The sequence below is a fragment of the Rhinopithecus roxellana genome, chromosome 19 (assembly GCF_007565055.1).
Source record: "Rhinopithecus roxellana isolate Shanxi Qingling chromosome 19, ASM756505v1, whole genome shotgun sequence".
Taxonomy (NCBI): Eukaryota; Metazoa; Chordata; class Mammalia; order Primates; family Cercopithecidae; genus Rhinopithecus; species Rhinopithecus roxellana.
The window spans coordinates 35,292,649-35,311,537 of NC_044567.1; the positions used below are offsets into that span (position 1 = coordinate 35,292,649).

At 45.6% G+C, this 18,889-nt stretch overlaps 1 protein-coding gene across 4 annotated transcripts in view; it reads left to right on the forward strand.

The window, feature by feature from the left end:
• Positions 1-18,889, forward strand: part of ARHGAP44 (Rho GTPase activating protein 44) — a 206,734-nt gene that overhangs the window by 155,103 nt on the left and 32,742 nt on the right. For all 4 annotated transcript variants that reach the window (XM_030922911.1, XM_030922910.1, XM_030922913.1 and 1 more), the window contains 8 exons: positions 1,519-1,600; positions 1,992-2,119; positions 7,673-7,784; positions 8,183-8,264; positions 11,027-11,107; positions 14,408-14,521; positions 15,197-15,288; positions 17,474-17,654. In XM_030922911.1, the coding sequence (XP_030778771.1) occupies positions 1,519-1,600; positions 1,992-2,119; positions 7,673-7,784; positions 8,183-8,264; positions 11,027-11,107; positions 14,408-14,521; positions 15,197-15,288; positions 17,474-17,654 (872 nt within the window). The remainder of the gene's footprint in view (positions 1-1,518; positions 1,601-1,991; positions 2,120-7,672; positions 7,785-8,182; positions 8,265-11,026; positions 11,108-14,407; positions 14,522-15,196; positions 15,289-17,473; positions 17,655-18,889) is intronic.

The window sequence follows — 18,889 nt, forward strand, 5'->3', positions numbered from 1 at the left end:
CGGAAAAGGAGTTGATATGCATTACTTCCAACTTGGAAAGTTTATTTAATTTTTTTTCATTGTTATTTTTTGAGATGGAGTCTCATTCTGTTGCCCAGGCTGGAGTGCAGTGTTGCAATCTCAGCTCACCACAACCTCCACTTCCTGGATTCAGATGATTTTCCTGCCTCAGCCTCCAGAGTAGCTGGTACTACAGGTGCATGCCACCATGCCTGGCTAATTTTTGTATTTTTAGTAGAGATGGGGTTTCACTATGTTGGCCAGGCTGGTCTGGAACTCCTGACCTCATGATCTACCCGCCTCAGCCTCCCAAAGTGCTGGGATTATAGGCATGAGCCACCGTGCCTGGTGGAAAGTTTATTTTAAAGTAGTAGAATGTTTTCAGGCGTATTCTATTGGTTGTATTCATGAAGCTAATATTTAATTTTAGGAACTCTAAGACATTAGAGTTTTACATTAGTTTGACATTAGACATTACAATTTAGACTTGGAATGTCATGACCTCATTGACATTCCAAGCTTTACTAGAGAGCCTAATTGTCATTTGGGTACCATTTATTTCAATATTCTGATTTTTTAAAAAATTCATATTAGTTTTACTTTAATTTTACTTAAGGATATTAGTGTCCACCCTCCACAACAAGCCCTCAAACAGATTAATTTCCTCTCTTTTCCTTATACATGCCCAGTTTTGGGGAAGGGATAGGAGGATTCAGTAATCAAATGAAGTAATTAGTGTTCATGAGTTTCATCTGCTCTTATCAACATGTTGGCCACTTTTAACTAATAGTATGGTCAAAATAGAATACTTTGAAGGAATTTGTTCTTTGAACTGCATCATTTTCACCAAAGCAATCTCACCTCCAGGGTATTTGAAGAAGATTGCACATCAAGCCACAAGTTTTCTGATCAGTTATATGTTAAACTAACTGTGCAGAAACAAAAGATGTGTACAAATTAATGATATTTAACTCGTACGTATCTCATAAATCAATTATTTTTCAGATTTATTTAAACAAATTTGTTTGTATTTTAAGAGAAGGGGTCTTGCTCTGTTGCCCAAGCTGGTCTTGAATTCCTGGGCTCGAGTGATCCTCCAGCCTCAGCCTCCTGAGTAGCTGGGATTACAGGCATGAGCCATCACACCTGGCTCAGCAAATGTATTTCTAAATGCGTTTTCCATTTATATTTGCTACAGTTGCCTTTTGCACTGAGGATGGGGTGCCGCAGGAGGAAGGGTGGTGATGAAGGCAAGCTCTCTAAGCCACGTTCCAGCTCTGAAGAGCTCCCCCTATTCCTTTCTGGTTCTCCTGCTTCCCAAATTTCCACTTGTAGTGACTTTGTTGTTACGGAGGCTAAAGAGGAAGCATGCTCAATATTTTAGGTAGATTGGAGGAGGGAACGGGTGACTACCTCCTTCCCCATGCGGAAGCACCTGTCTGTAAAACGCTTTGCTTGCCATGGCAGCCTGTGTCCTTGCCCCTCGCTAAGGGTGATGCTTGCCTTGTGTCTTCTCAGCTAATAGAAGTGCAAGCTGAATACCACAGGAAGTCCTTGACACTATTGCAGGCTGTATTGCCTCAGATCAAAGCACAACAGGGTAAGTGCAGGCCTTCCCTGGAGAAGGGAGGGCTGGAAAGCCTGCTTCCCGGATGAGATGAATTCCTTGTATGTCGTTGGCCCTTACACTCTGCCCAAAGGATCATCTATAGATGAGCCTTTAGGACTTACTTCCAAGCTGGTGCCTTGAGTTGGAGGTGTGTAGGAGTGACCGTAGAACATTAACCCCAGTGGCCCTGGACGCAGTTGGCTGGCCATCCCCTGCCCCCTGGCCCTAGTCCTCCTGTTATCCCTAAAACCACAGAACGGAGGCTCAGTTGGGCCTCCTTCTCTTTGGCTATCTCAGAATCTGTACGACAAAGGAAAGCGAGATTCCAGCATGAGTGACCTTGGTGAACAGCTGACTGACTCTTTCTCACTCCTCCCCTCAGAGGCCTGGGTGGAGAAGCCTTCCTTCGGGAAGCCGCTGGAGGAGCACCTCACCATCAGCGGCCGGGAGATCGCCTTCCCCATCGAGGCGTGTGTGACCATGCTGCTTGAGTGTGGGATGCAGGAGGAGGTAGGGATGAGCATGGCCACACGCCACCCCGGGCAGGTCTCCTCTTCTGTGAGACAGAGCCTACAGGATCCTCCCTCCTGTACCATCTCCACTCCAGCCCTGACGAATCTTGATGGGTTAAGACAGTGGCTCAGCCCCGTCTTCTGCAGAACACAAATCGATCCTACCTTTTACCATGAGCCTTCATTTGTCAAGAAGAGAGGATTGCGATGACTGTGAAGAACAGATGGCCATATTCTAGCCATTCTTTCCTCTGGTTTAACATGTTTGGATAATTTGGGCATTCTGCTGCTATTTTTTTTTTTTTTTTTTTTTTTTTTTTGAGACAATCTCGCTCTGTCACAAGGCCGGAGTGCAGTAGCGTGGTCTTGGTTCACTAACCTCTGCCTCCCGGGTTCAAGTGATTCTCGTGTCTCAGCCTCCCGAGTAGCTGGGACTACAGGAGTGTGCCACCACGCCCAGCTAATTTTTTTTTTTTTTTTTTTTTTTTTTTTTTTAAGTAGCGATGGGGTTTCACCATGTTGGCCAGGATGATCTCGATACCTTGACCTCATGATCCACCCACCTCGGCCTCCCAAAGTACTGGGATTATGGGCATGAGCCACTGCGCCTGGCCCTGCTGCTGCTATTACTACTACTTCTCCTTCTTTCTCCTCCTCCTCTTCATCTTCCTTCTCCTCCTCTTCTGCCTCTTCCTCTTGCTTAATAAGTTACCTAGTTTTAGGTAATTTTAACGTTAAGGCTCTTAAACTTTTTTTTATCACAACTCTTTTATAGAGATCCTGAAAACATGATTGATAGATATAATAGAAAGTACTTTTTAAGAGTCACGTGTAAAAAATGTCTATGAGAAATTGTTTCTTTCTTTTTGAGACTGAGTCTTGCTCTGTCACCCAGGCTGGAGTGCAGTTGCGTGATCTCAGCTCACTGCAACTTCCACCTCCTGGGTTCAAGTGATTCTCCTGCCTCAGCCTCAGAGTAGCTGGGATTATAGGTGTGCGCCACCATGCCTGGCTAATTTTTGTATTTTTAGTAGAGATGAGGTTTCACCATGTTGGCCAGGCTGGTCTTGAACTCCTGACCTCAAGTGATCCGCCTACCTCAGCCTCCCAAAGTGCTGGGATTACAGTCATGAGCCACTGCACCTGGCCCAAGAAGTTCTTGATAAGCGTTGTTTTATTACTGTGTAAATCATTTCCTGGGAGATAACATCTCATCTTTGGTTTCTTCCATAGACTATTTTAATATCTTTCCTGCATCTTCCTTTGATCTGATTTGTCAATCACTATTTATTTAGGGCATGCTGTACATGTTTTATTGAGCAAACTATGAGATAGTGAGATAGGAGACTATAAACATTGCGGGACATGAGCATAGCATCCCTCAGTTAAGACTAATTCGCGCAAAACAGTCTGTAAGTCTCTAAGGGAGACTCAGACAAAGTAAGGGCTGTGGATGAGAAGGAAGCCAGTGAGCGTGCGGGTGTATGTTGCATGCTTCCTGTAGGCCAGCCTGTTCTAGATGCTGGATATTCAAAAAGGAATGGGAATAAATGTATGTTTTTAGCACATTTTATGTGCCAGGCATTTGCATGTTTGTTATCAATTTTTTTTAGCTTAGCTTAGCTTAGCTTAGCTTACCTTATGAGACAGGGTCTTGCTCTGTCACCCAGGCTAGAGTGCAGTGGTGCGATCTTGGCTCACTGCAACCTCTGCCTTCTGGGTTCATGCGATTCTCCTGCTTCAGCCTCCCAAACAGCTGGGATTACAGGCTCCCAGAGCCTGTAATGGAGTTTCAGCATGCTGGCCAGGCTGGTCCGGAACTCCTGACCTCAGGTAATCTGTCCGCCTCGGCCTCTCATAGTGCTGGGATTATAGGCGTGAGCCACTGCACCGTGCCTCAATTTAAAACCGAGAAGGTCTGTACCATCCCTGAGGGAGAGTTTCATGGAGAAAGATGAACTGGACCTTTTTTTTTTCCTATCATTTTTTAAAAATTATGGAAAACCATAAAAACATAAAGATAAAATAATGAACCTTACCACTCAGTTTATGGGCAATTTTGTTACATTTCTGCCTCCATTTGCTGACCCCAAACCCCTGCCTTGGATATTTTGAAGTATATCCCAGACATTATGTCATTTCATTTATAATACTTGTATATGTATTTCTATAAAATAGAGGATGTTTTAAAATACAATTTTTGACTGAGCACAGTGGTTCACACCCATAATCCCAGCAGTTTGAGAGGCTGAGGCGGGAGGATCACTTGAGCCCAGGAATTCAAGACCAGTCTGGGCAACATAGTGAGACCCTATCTAAAAAAAATAAAATAAAATAAAAATTAGTTTAGAAATAAAATAGGCCAGGCTCAGTGGCTCACACCTGTAATCCCAACACTTTGGGAGGCCAAGAAGGGCGGATCACCTGGGATCAGGAATTCAAGACCAGCCTGGTCAACATCGTGAAATCTTGTCTCTACTAAAAATGCAAAAATTAGCTGGGCGTGGTGGCGCACGTGTCTGTAATCCCAGCTACTTGGGAGGCTGAGGCAAGAGAATGGCTTGAACCTGGGAAGCGGAGGTTACAGTGAGCCGAGATCACGCTATGGCACTCCAGCCTGGAGAGTAGAGCGAGACTCCATCTAAAAAAAAAAATATATATATATATATATACATTATTATACCCAAAAAGTAACAGTAATCTATTAGTATCATCAAATATCTAATCAACATAAACTGGTTCTCTCTTTTTTTTTTTTTTTTTTTTTTTTTTGAGACAGAGCCTTGCTCTGTTGCCCAGGCTGGAGTGCAGTGGCCAGATCTCAGCTAACTGCAAGCTCCGCCTCCCGGGTTCATGCCATTCTCCTGCCTCAGCCTCCTGAGTAGCTGGGACTACAGGTGCCTGCCACCTTGCCCGGCTAGTTTTTTGTATATTTTAGTAGAGACGGGGGTTCACCGTGTTAGCCAGGATGGTCTCGATCTTCTGACCTCATGATCCGCCCATCTCGGCCTCCCAAAGTGCTGAGATTACAGGCTTGAGCCACCGCGCCCGGCCAACTGGTTCTTGAAGAGCAGTACCTTTGACGTCTCCCAGCTCCCATCTCTGCCCTTTCTGGGCTGTTCCATTTCTCAACAGACCTCGCTCTCTCACTTGAATTTTTCCCTGTTTTGTGTCAGTTCTTTTAGTAGCAAATAGGTTCAAGTTTCCCCTAGCCTAAAAAAATATATCTCTTTTCAACCCAGCCACAGCCTCATATTTCTTCCCAATCTCTTTGGTTTTGTTTTTTTATGCTACCCAATTTCTTAAAATAGCTCTCAACATTTGCAGCGCCTGAATCCTTGCCACCACCTACAGATCTTCCTCTGGTGTTGCTTCGCCCCTGTCCCTGGGCTAAAACTGTCTTCCGGGATCCCCAGGGACCCCCAGGTTGCCAAATCCGATGACTTACTGCCAGCCTCTTGGGCCACATCACTGCCTGGTGTTTCTAATGTAACCATCCACAGAACTTCTAGCTCCCTCGGCCCCCTGGTTCCCTCTGGCCTCTGACTACAGGGGCTTCAGGGCCCTCTGTTCAGCACCATGGTCCCCTCCCTGCCCCGCTAGAGCTGCTCCTCAGCCTCAGTGAGGATTCCCCCTGTGAAAGGGCTTCACTCGTGCTCACTGCCATCCTTCAACATTTCCATGCGCACTTTCCTCTAACGCCCCTGCAACAGGACTGCTTAGCTAATCTAACAATCCCCTCCTCCTCCTAGTTTTTATGCTTCTCTCAGTTACACGATCAAAAATCTAAAGGCTTGTCTGTGACAGCTGTTTCCTTCTCTTTGGCATTGTCCGTCACCAAATCCTGTTGGCTCTTCTTGCATGGCAAGGGCATGGTTTTATGAAGATCTGAGTGACTCCTTTCATGTATTCTGCAGCTTGCTGTCTTTGTCGTAGCAGCCTTACTGATACACTCGTCCAAACGTTCATGTAGCTTCCTCACATATATGTCCGAAGAGCTTTGCACATCTGTTTATCTGATGTACCCTACACTGAGAAGGGAGTTAGTGATCCTAGCAAGGCATAAACTTAATATTCCACAGTGGGAACACTTTTTCTAAAGGAAATTGGAAGTCTGTATGGCCATAAAAGATTAAAGGAGCAAGGACTATTCTGCCTGCTTGTTTATCAGCCTGTGGGTTGCATCACTGAGTGCAAGGAACTAAGGTGGAACAGAAACCGATAGGTCTTTTTTTTTTTTTTTTTTTGAAACAGAGTCTTGCTCTGTCACCCAGGCTGGAGTGCAGTGGCGTGATCTCGGCTCACTGCAAGCTCCGCCTCCCGGGTTCACACCATTCTCCTGCCTCAGCCTCCCGAGTAGCTGGGACCACAGGCGCCCGCCACCTCGCCTGGCTAGTTTTTTTTGTATTTTTAGTAGAGACGGGGTTTCACCGCGTTAGCCAAATGGTCTCGATCTCCTGACCTCATGATCTGCCCACCTCGGCCTCCCAAAGTGCTGGGATTACAGGCGTGAGCCACCGTGCCCGGCCAACTGATAGGTCTTTAACCCATGTGTCGCTTACCTGTGACGTGGTTTCTTTCCAACTCGGACCTGCATTCATTTTCTCCTCCACACAGTCCTCTCCTCTTCTCTTTTGCTTCATAACTCTCTCTCACTCTCTAAGCTGAGGTGGTTCACGTGGAAGAAGTGGCAGTGATTTGAAAATAACTTTTGAGAACGGAATGCAGAAGACTGGAAGGAGGCTACCTCACAAACCACCCCACCCAGTCTGCCCTTCCCCTGAAGGCATAGACTTTATTTGATTCTAAAAGTATAGGCCAGGTGCTGTGGCTCACACCTGTAATTCCAGCACTTTGGGAGGCTGAGGCAGGTGGATCACTTGAGGTCAGGAGTTCAAGACCAGCCTGGCCAACATGACGAAATCCCATCTCTACTAAAAATACAAAAAAAGTAGCTGAGCATGGTGGTGGGCGCCTATAATCCCAGCTACTTGGGAGACAGAACATGAGAACTGCTTGAACCCGGGAGGCGGAGGTTGCACTGAGTCAAGATCACGCCACTGCACTCCAGCCTGGGCAACAGAGCCAGACTCTGTCTCAAAAAACAAACAAAAACAAAACAAAAAGTATAGCCCTGGTACCTCCCAACACACACACACACCCACCCTGTAGACCTTCTCACATTCAACTTACCAGACTGACCAGGTCTTAGTCAAATTATTCTCCAAGATTTATCTTACATATACAAGAACAAGATGTCTAAGTGCCCAAGGTTCATTTATCCTCTAAATAGCTACTGAGCCAGTGTGATGAGCCACCCCTGCACGAGGCTGTGGGGACACAAGAGTAGGTAAAGCCAGTTCCTGCTCTGAAGTTGCTTATGTGCAAAGAGGGAGACATTGAGAAAGCAGGCAACTAGGGGATTGGGAAATGGTGTTGGGCGAATGCATCTGAGAGGTTTTGGAGAAAAGAAGCGGACAGTCGTGGGGTCTGCGCGCTTTGCTGTCATACCTTGGAGTTGCTGTGCGCTGAGCCTCTGTCCTATTGGTAGGGACTCTTCCGAGTAGCCCCCTCTGCCTCCAAGCTGAAGAAGCTGAAAGCGGCCCTGGACTGCTGTGTGGTGGATGTGCAGGAGTACTCGGCAGACCCTCACGCAATTGCAGGTGGGCACCTCTTGGGCGTTCCTGTGTGCCATGGAGGCTCGCAGGGAAGGGGTGGGTGGGGAGGCTGTGTGGCTACAAGTCCAGGACACTCGAGCTAGTGGCTGCCCAGCGCACTTCAGATGTGTCCACTCAGTGCCCAGTTTCAGGGCTGGGTACTGTGGCCCCTTGAAGGAAGGCCTCCCCGCATGCCAAGGGAAGACAAGGTAATTGCGGGAAGTAAGGGGGGCCAGGTCCCCTGTCAGAGCCTCATATGCATTTACATAGGAAGCTAACATTTGCTGTTGACATGGTGGTCAGGAAGCCCATCCCCAGATGGAACCCACGTGGGCAGTGCTGGCTGGTGGATCTTGTCTCTGCCATGTCGTAACAGTTCAGACCAATATTTTATTCATGCCTAGGAGCTTTGAAATCTTACCTCCGAGAGTTGCCAGAACCTCTTATGACCTTTGAACTCTATGACGAGTGGATCCAGGCTTCCAAGTGAGTACCCCTTGTTTTAGAATGTCCTGTCCTGTGAGTTCCAGTTTATTTGGAAGTATGTGCTGAAATTATAGAAGCATGTAACCTATGATCTTGCAACCCCGTTTCTTGATCTCGCCATGAAGGAGTGCTTACGCATTTACCCAGGAGGCAGGTCAGGGACATTGATGGTAGCATTATCTGAGATAGCAGAATCCTAGAAGTCACTAAAGATTCATTGGAGAAGGGGGTTGGGAAGTGGCTAAGTGAACTGTGGAGTGTCTGTACCATGGCACACTCTGGAGCAATTAAAAATAGGTAGAGTTATTCATGCTAACGTAAATAGATATGAAAGCAAATTAACAAGGACTCCTGTGACATTCTATTGTTATAAAAAGGAAAATAAACACCCAGCACACTTAAAACAATAGAATTTTGAAAGGACCTATATTTGTGTGTACGTGTATGAAAGAAAGTTCTGGAAGGGCTCACATAGGCTGACAGCAGTGATTCCTTCTGGGCAGAAAAGTAGGACAAGTGAGTGGGCACAGGGTCTTTACCCTCATCTATAATAACTGAATATATTTTAACAATAAGTAATAATGAGGTCACGTGTCATGACACGTGGGCAGCGGCCTCTCTCTCCCCTCCTGAAGATGCGCCCAAGGGAGACACCACAGCCCAGAGCCAGGCGCAGGGCTGTAACAATGTGTTGGGAAGAGTACAGCTGCATGGAACAGGTAAAGCCCGCTAGCCCTGACACATGCTATGGCTCCTACGCGTGGTTTTTGAGTCCTGGCTTATTTCCTCAGTTATGCATGCATCAGGATGGCATTGTATGTTCTTTTGGGCATAGGTAAGAGCTGTCTTAAGTAGATAGTATTGTTTGGAGGAATGTACTTTTACTGAGCGAATGGACCCGTGTAGCGAGCAAACACACACGACCAGGGTGGGAGAATTGCTACCAGCGCAAAGATGGTGGAGATGAGGGTAGAGATAGTCCAGGTGGGAGATGAAGGAGGGAGAAGAATGTTTTCTGAGAGCAGGACTAGAGTAAATAGCCACCTAAGGTAGGGGCCTGTGAAAGGAAATGATTTCTAGAGATTTCTAGTCATGGGATTTCGTTGTTGGTGTGTTTCTCAACAACACCGTGAGAAACAGGTGTTGTTTATCATCCCCCGTCAGAAACAACAGTGGAATATGTGTCTGATGCTGCTCCTTCTACTTTTTGAAGAACTGGGCCTGGAAGAGATCCACCTGACCTGGAAGGGAAGCCAGGCTCAAATGTGTAGGGCCAGAAAAAGCCAACTCCAATCAAGTTGCCTAATGCTATTTTATTTCCAAAGTAGAATGGAGATTATGCACTTTAAAAGGCTGGCTGAATAGATGGTTCTCTTTTATCTCATTATGAAAAGGCAGTGCTGCGTTTCATCATATTAATAATCACAAGTGTTACCATTTATTGAGTGCTTATTAGAGACTTGGCATTGTTTTAAGCTCTTTATATGTTTTTAACTCATGTAATTTTGACAAGAACTCTGTGAAGTGGGGTGTGCTGTTTCTCCTGTTTTACATTTGAGGAATTTGAGGTATCGAAGAGGTATGTAACTACAGGTTACCTGCTGGCTAATAAGTGGTAGAATGGGAACTTGAATCCAAGGAGTCGGTTTCAGGGCCTTTACACTTAACCACAGCACTTTTTGCCTCTCTAGGACAAGAATCTGGTCCTAGGGATGAAGCCAAATGAGAACATATCCTTTGATGGAAACTGTCACTCTTATTATTTATTGGATATATTAGTGATCTTGATGATATACAGTTAGATAAAGGCAGGATAGCTCAGTGCTTCAGGACCTGTCCAGAGATTCTTCTGTTCCCACTTCACTTGCAAATGTGGGTCTCCATTAAGAAATAGGAATGATCCAGGTGACTCAAAGAGGTCAGTGTCTTTGAACCAGGGAAAAACAAGAACCTGTGTCTGCTGCTGGATGACATGCATGTAGTACCTAAGAGCACATCCTCTCAACCGAGTAATTTTGCCTAGAACAGCGATTTCCAACCCTCTGCGTGCATCATTATGTCCTGGGAAGCTTTTTAAAGATACTAATGCCTGAACCTTTTTTTCAGAGATTTCGATTGAATTGGTCTGGGTTCTGTGATTCAAAGCTCCCAGGGCTATTGGGTTGACAACTATGAACCTGTGATGAAGCTGAGTTTCATCAGAGGCCAACACTCACCTTAACAAGACATTGCACTTCAGGCCAGCTCAGCAGGACACAGACAGATCTGCCATAGGATGGGACATCTGGGAGTCCCAGGAGGAGTCAGGGAGGCAAGGGCTGAAGTTAGGGATTACCAGGACAGTGCAAGACAGCCTGAAACTCAAAAAGGACACATCATTGCAAGCCACTTACGTGATCTGTTTCCATGCTGGAGTCATGAAGAATACAGGTTCAGAATAGCCCATGGGCCGAGCTCCCTGTCTGGCATCTGTGTCCTCCTGCAACCCCATAGCCCTGTCACACCAGAGCGGGTCTGTGGCTCTGGCACATATTCACTTGGGGCCTCTGATGTGTGCAGAGGAAGCATTGTTAAAATAGCACAGGACAAGACAGAAGGAGAACATAGAGGGGTAAATAATAACCAAATTTTTTAATGCTAGCTTGTTGATATGGTCAGTTACAACGGTTGGTATCAAATAGTATAATGATTAGTTAATATGATTTCCAATGAGACTTTATTGATTCGTGCTCAACCAATGACTTTTCCTATCAATTTCTCAGTATCCAGGAGCAAGACAAGAAGCTTCAGGCTCTATGGAATGCTTGTGAAAAGTTGCCTAAGGCCAATCACAACAACATCCGGTAAGTGGATACTTACCAAGTGTAGACACATGACTTGGGCTTATGTAAGCCTCAGATCTACAACTCCCCAGCTGAAAGTCATGGTAACTACCACACATAGCATTTCGTAATGTCCAAGGTATTATTAACATACGTGGTCTCTCTTTTGTTTTTTGTTTTTTTGTGTTTTTTTCCCTTTTTTTTTTTTTTTTTTTGGAGACGGAGCCTTACTCTGTCGCCCAGCCTGGAGTGCAGTGGCACGACCTCGGCTCACTGCAAACCCCGCCTCCCAGGTTCATGCCATTCTCCTGCCTCAGCCTCCCGAGTAGCTGGGAGTATAGGCTCCCGCCACCACTCATGGACTCTTTTAAACCCCAGACCACCCTGTGAGGGAAGGCAGGGATAATTATTGCCATTTTTTAGATAAGGAAATGGACTCAAAGAAGTGAACCATTGGCTAATTCAGTTAAAGGAGCAAAGGTGAATGCAAGCTATCTTAAGATATTGGGGATTTATGGTAAAAGACAGGTAGGTGTTGGTGGACACCTGGGAGAAGCTGACCTATGTGGGAGCTGGGGGAGGCAGAAGTGTGCTTGAGCAAGTCCACAGGAAGGAGGGGTGAGGGAGCGTATTCTCCACTGTTCCACCATTCCCGAACCCCAGCTGTGTTTCACGTCTGCCTCTCGCTTTTCTTGCTACCACTCGAGCTTCCACTTCCGGCACTCTGCAGATCCTTCTCCATGCCTTGCCTCCTGCTGCTTCACACGCTGCTTCTTTACCGCTTTGTCTTGCCAGCGCCCATCCCGGCCCTGCCGCCTTTCCTCCCAGCTTCTTAGGAGGCAGATTTTCAGCATCAGCACCTACTGCCATCTGCCTGGTTATTTCTGTTTTCCTGTTAAAAATCCCCAGAACGATGGGATGGCAGTTCCTCAAACAATTAAACACAGAATTACTGTAGGATCCAGCAATTCCACTTCTGGGTATGTACCTAAAAGAATCGAAAGCAGGGACTTAATATTTGCACACTCATATTCGTAGCAGCAGTATTTGTAGTAGGTAAAAGGTGGAAAACCAAATGTCCATCTACAGATAAGTGGATCAACGAAATGTGGTATGTTCATGTAGTGGATGCCATTCTGATTCTTGTCATCACATAGATGAACCTTGAGGGCATTATGCTACATGAAAAAAGCCAAACACAAAAGGACAAATGCAATATATGATTCCACTTGTATGAAGTACCTGGAGTGGTCAAACTCAGAGAGAAACAAAATGGGATGGTGGTTGCCAGGGCTAGGGGACGGTTGCCAGGGGCTAAGGGACAGGAGATTATTGGTTTTTGTTTTGTTTTGTTTTTCTTGAGTCAGAGTCTCACTCTGTCTCCCAGGCTGGAGTCCAGTGGTGGAATCTTGGCTCTCGGCAACACCCACCACCCGGGGTTCGAGTGATTCTCCTGCCTCAGCCTCCTGAGTAGCTGGGACTATGGATGTGCACCACCATGCCTAATTTTTGTATTTTTTTTTTTTTAGTAGAGACAGGGTTTCACCATGTTGGCCAGGCTGGTCTCAAACTCCGGGCCTCAGGAGATCTGTCCGCCTCAACCTCCTAAAGTCCTGAGATTACAGGCATGAGCCACCACACCTGGCCAAGATTATTGTTTAATGGGGACAAAGTTTAGCTAGGGAAGATGAAAACATTCAGGAGATGGATGGTGGTGATAGTTTCATAACACTGTGAATGTACTTAATGCTACCGAACTGTACATCTAAAAATGGCTAAAGTAGTGAATTGTATGTATATTACAAATCAAGTCCCAAAAGCGGGAATCGGATGGGTTCAACTCTTGGCACATTGCTGACCATAGCCCTAGGCCACTGGTCAGCCCATGCGTTGGCCTAAGCTCTCAGCTTAAGTCCCACATCTTGGTCCAGACCTGTGTGGCCTCTTGGAGGGTGAGGGATGGCTGAGAGTGGCCATGGGTGGAGTTTTCACAGTGACAGCTAAGTGATTACATGGTAGGACATGAGTCTGCTGGACGTTCTACCCAGCTGATGAAGGTGAGCAGAAAATCCCGAATGAGTCGCTTCACTATGATCCAAGCACAATGGGGTTAGGACCACAGCCTGTTGTAACTGAGAGGCCAGAGAAAGCATGTCCTCTGGGGGACCTGGGGCCTCTTGTTGGGACCTGGCAGATTTTGAGTGTGGTTTGCCAAAGCTGTGTTTTTTGAATTTGCACATAGCTTCTTCATTGTATTTGTTTTATTTCTATATAGCTTCTTTGTTAGCTGCTTTTATAAAATAACCTTATTAAGCTGTCATTTTCATACTATTGAACCTTTTTAACATGTGTAATGTAGTAGTTTTTAGTGTGTTCATACAGTTTTGCAACTATTAACTGGTGTCTCATTGTAAAACATTTCCCTTACCCCAAAAAAGAAATCCCCTTCCCCTTAGCAGTCACTCCTTATTTTCCCCAACCATGCCCCTAAGCAACCACTAATGTACTTTCTGGCTCCATAAATTTGCGTATTCTAGGCATTTCATATAAATGAAATACTATAATATGTGGCCTTTTGTGTCTGGCTTCTTTCACTTAGCATACTGTTTTCAGGTGTATCCATGTTGCAGGATGTGCCAATACTTCATTCCTTTTTATGGTTGAATAATATTTCATTGTATGGACATACCAGATTTAATGTATCGAATCATCCCTTTATGGACATTTGGATCATTTCCACCTTTTGGCTATTATTAATCATTATGATTCTGTGAACATTCATGTACAAATTTGTGTGTAGACAGCTTTCTTTTCGGTAATATCCCTAGGAGAGAATTGCTGGATCATATACTAAGTCTGCATTGGACTTTTTCTTTATTAGATCTTTCCAGAGCACCCAACTGAGGGTAACTCTGGGAAACACCACCCCTAGCACATAGATGTTCCTGCCAAAGGTACTTAGACATACTGTTGATCACTCCTGCACACAGGGAAGATGGCAAGAAGTAATGGGGTTTGTAAAAAGCGAGGCACTTCAGGTCATTATATACTGAGTCCGAAGGAAAGAAGGAGACTTTCTGGCCAGTGTTAGTTGAAGCACATGTTGACACCTAACCCAGTGAGATCTGAGCCTGTCTGTTTTTGGAAAGAGGATGCAGAATTTCCATTTCCTGACACGTGAGCCATGTTCATTACATTGCAGGTGCATGAGTCTCCTAGTCAGTGAGATATGTGACATGAGAGAAGCTTCTGTCCAGTCCCCAGGGGCACATGGCTGGTGTTGAGCCTTGGTTAAACCCGGCCCTTCTAATTTTCTTTTAGATACTTGATCAAATTTTTATCCAAGCTGTCAGAATATCAAGATGTAAACAAGATGACTCCCAGTAACATGGCAATTGTTTTAGGACCTAACCTCCTATGGCCACAAGCAGAAGGGTGAGTACAGGGCGGAGAAGCGATGTGGGTGATCGGGTAGGACTGCAGGGCCTGGGCAGGGTGGGCAGGACAGCTGGGGCCCCAGCTGAGCACCAGCCTCGTGTATTTTCCAAACCCTGTTTCTGTGTTGGCCTCCTCGTCTTTTAGGCTGAGGAAGAGGCACAGAATTCTGCAGATCTTTCTTTTTGTTGATGGTCCAAGAGCTCCAAGTCTGGAGTCAGGGTCTTCTCTGAGCTAATTAAATCAGCCTTGGGATGAGGGGGAAGGAGGGCGTAGGACATGGTGACACAGGCCACGCAAGCTCTTACACTCTGTCATAAGAGGACACATCCCAGCCTCAGGATTCGGAGGGATAGAGAGCTGTCTCCAGAGACAGCAGAGTTGGAAAGAGGATGAGAATCACAGGGGTGGCAGGGAGGAGAATCACACCTCACGTTGAAAGTGGCTGTGTAGGTCTTGTTCATGTGCCCTGGGGTTATCTCCATTCTGCAGATGGAAAAAGAGAAGTTCAGAAAGGTGAAGTGTCCCTCCCAAGAGAAAGTCTGCTCTCAAACCTCCGCCTGCAGGGTTCCAGTCCAGGGGCTCTTCCTGGGCTCTGCAGCCAGAGGACCTTGGGCCTCAAATCCTGCCTCAGCTGCTAACTCCACCCTCTCTGCCTCTGCTCTCTGTTTACAGGAACATTACAGAGATGATGACCACAGTGTCGCTGCAAATTGTTGGGATCATCGAACCTATCATCCAGCATGCAGACTGGTTCTTCCCTGGGGGTAGGTGACAGCACCTAGGTGTCGGGGCAAGAGGCAGGCAACAGGAATATCACTGCAGGTTCTGAGCCTTTGAAGCCAAGTACCACTGCCCACAGACTTTTATTTTTATTTTTTTGATTCCCCTATAAACACACACACACACACACACACACACACACACACACACACACAAAGGCACACACATATCAGGGTAGAGTCATGGCAGCTTCCTATTCTGTGATCTCTATTTTTTTTGAGACAGAGTTCTGCTCTTGTCCCCCAGGCTGGAGTGCAATGGTGCGATCTCGGCTCATCGCAACCCCTACCTCCCAGGTTCAAGCAGTTCTCCTGCCTCACCCCTCCTCAGTAGCTGGGATTACAGGCGTGCGCCACCACGCCCGACTAATTTTGTTTTGTTTTGTTTTGTTTTGTTTTGTTGTTGTTGTTGTTTTGAGACAGAGCCTTATTCTGTCACCCAGGCTGGAGTGCAGTGGCGCGATCTTGGCTCACTGCAAGCTCCGCCTCCCGGGTTCACGCTGTTCTCCTGCCTCAGCCTCCCAAGTAACTGGGACTACAGGTGTCTGCCACCATGCCTAGCTAATTTTTTTGTATTTTTGGTAGAGACAGGGTTTCTCCATGTCACTCAGGCTGGTCTTGAACTCCTGACCTCAGGTGATCTGCCTGCCTCGGCCTCCCAAAGTGCTGGGATTACAGGAGTGAGCCACTGCACCCGGCCTGTAATCTCTATTTCAAGGGACACTCTGGCCTGAAGGTGTCCACTGCCTGTACTAACCAGGTCCAAGGATTTTACTGGTCTAATATCCATACCACGGTTTCTTCAAATCTACAAATCTTAGAATGCTGGTGCAGGGAGGAAAGAGAGATCCTGTGCTCCAAATCCTTCCCTTTGTAGATGCAGAGGGAGACGGGGTCCTGAGATGGATGGGGACTTTTGTTCAGGACTTACAGATCACCTGGGTGCCTTACAGACCCCCCTTTTGCTACCCTAGGTTGTGCCCTTTGAGTTGTCCCTCAGCATGTGAAGGTGGGGTTCAGTCTCAAAGGCAATAAGGTTCTTTCTTTTATTCCTGCTTCAAAGTTAGGCTCTGAAGGCAGCTTCCTAAGAGGGGGTTTCAGAGATGTTCTGAGCCACAGAAGCCTCACTCCATAAGTAGATGACTCTTAGTGGTGACAGCTTTGAAGAGATAGCAGTTGTTACACTAAATTCGGCATCTGCTTAAAAAAATAATAATTCGTTCTGTACCTTATGTTTGGTAGACATTAAGAGAATGCTTTTTGCTGTGTCGCAACAGCTGTTAAGGCACATGGGGATGATATGTTAGTAATTCTATGCTCTGCCCATTAGAGGTAATCAATTAATGCTGTTCTAACATTGAAGAAGTTTGATTGTCTTGCTTTTGCTTCATGTGTTTTAAGGTCTGAACTGCCGACTCCCTAAAAGTTGCTTTGATAACAGAGTTGGGTGGGTGTGGGACATCAAGATAAAGAAATAACGGAGATAGGAGTCAAGGCAGTAATCCTATAGGTTCTGTGGCTGAGCTAATTCATTACCACTGCAGACAGGCAGAATTGTGCAGAGCTAATTTATTCTCATTGACTAGGAAAGGATGGGATGAATACTTCTGTGTATCTCTTTGACGGCCTAAAAACAACTTTAATGAAATCTCTATTTCTAATATCTTGACTTTATTCTGTATGGTTTTCCAGAAAGGCAATATCATCTATAAATATTAATGTTGCCTCTTATTTTATTTCCTTGACTAATTCCATTAGCTAGCGTTTCTTAAATGGTGTTAAGTAATGGTAGTGATAGTGGGCATTGCCATTTCTCCTGATTTGATTAGGACAGCTGTCGGCTTTCAGTCCTAAGCACGAGGTTTTAGAAAGATGATTTCATGTATTTCAGAAAGTATCCATCTGTTTCTGTTTTTACAAAGTTTTTTTTTTTTTTATCACAAATTGACATTGCTTTATTAAATGCCTATATAGGTGATCACATGTTCCCCTTTTTGGCCTGTTAATGTGATGCGTTATATTAATAAGGTGAATTAATATGTGGAACCATGGGATGAAATTTTCTAGGGATGACGTATGAGGGAGTGGGTGTCTGGACTCATTCCTTCCCTGCTCAGGAAGGGTGTGGCAGACCAAGAGTTCACGTGTACCAATTCTTTCTTCCCCGCAGAGATAGAGTTCAACATTACTGGCAATTATGGGAGTCCAGTACACGTGAACCATAATGCCAACTACAGCTCAATGCCCTCCCCAGACATGGACCCTGCTGACCGGCGCCAGCCCGAGCAGGCCCGCCGGCCCCTCAGCGTCGCCACAGATAATATGATGCTGGAGTTTTACAAAAAGGATGGGTATGAACTGGTGTCTCTTTCTCAGCACTGGGGACTGGGGGAGGTGGTAGGGGTGCATGGGTGACACATAAGAAAAACAGAATTACGGGAAGGCTGCACTGACTCTCAGCAGTTTAGGTGACTCGTAGCAATTAAACTGTATCTGCTCTGTCTGGGATGAGTTTCTTTGACTTGCCTCCCTTTAGACCAGAGGTCAGGGTAACCTTCTTAGCTGACACAGTTGTGATCAGTATTAATTCGTTCTCATCAAAAGAAAGAAAAAATAGTCACTGAGGGGAATTAAAAAAAATACATACACACTTTATTTGGAATCAAAATGTATACATGTAGATCAATTCCAGAATTTGTAGTGGCTTTACTTTGATTATAAATGGGCTCATTTGCATCCTTCAGAAGCATCCTGGCATAAACAATACATTTAATGTAGTTTAACATTCCCAGTTTCAGCCTAAAACTTGAAACAGGCTGAGTGTAAAATCCTTCTAGGTTTTTTTTTTTTTTTTTTTTTTTTTTTTTTTTTTTTTTTTTTTTTGAGACGGAGTCTCGCTCTGTTGCCCGGGCTGGAGTGCAGTGGCCGGATCTCAGCTCACTGCAAGCTCCGCCTCCCGGGTTTACGCCATTCTCCTGCCTCAGCCTCCCGAGTAGCTGGGACTACAGGTGCCCGCCACCTCGCCCGGCTAGTTTTTTTTTTTTTTTAGTATTTTTTAGTAGAGACGGGGTTTCACCATGTTAGCCAGGATGGTCTCGATCTCCTGACCTCGTGATCCACCCGTCTCGGCCTCCCAAAGTGCTGGGATTACAGGCTTGAGCCACCGCGCCCGGCCCCTTCTAGGTTTTTAAGATGTTTTCCTATCTTTTCGTATTAACATCCATAACTACTTCAATGCGGTTATTAAGAGGCTTGTAAGTACATTCAATTTAGTTTGCGTAGGAACAACCCTGTCCACACTCACGTTAAATTAGTTTATATAGTATTGAACTACATAATGATTCCCATAGCAAGTAAGATGGGCATGAACAGGTTTCATAACAAGCACAGCTGACTCACGGTAAGCACCACCTCAGCCATGGCAACCAGAGGACGTGGGCTAATGAGCGTGTTCAGCAAGCTGCAGGCATCCACGAATACCTCTTACAGGAGGATATTGTGTTGGTCAGGCAAGTCAGTTCAGTCAACTTTGGTTAGAAATTAAAAATTACTACTGTAAAATAAAATTTAGCAACTGCTCCTTTAG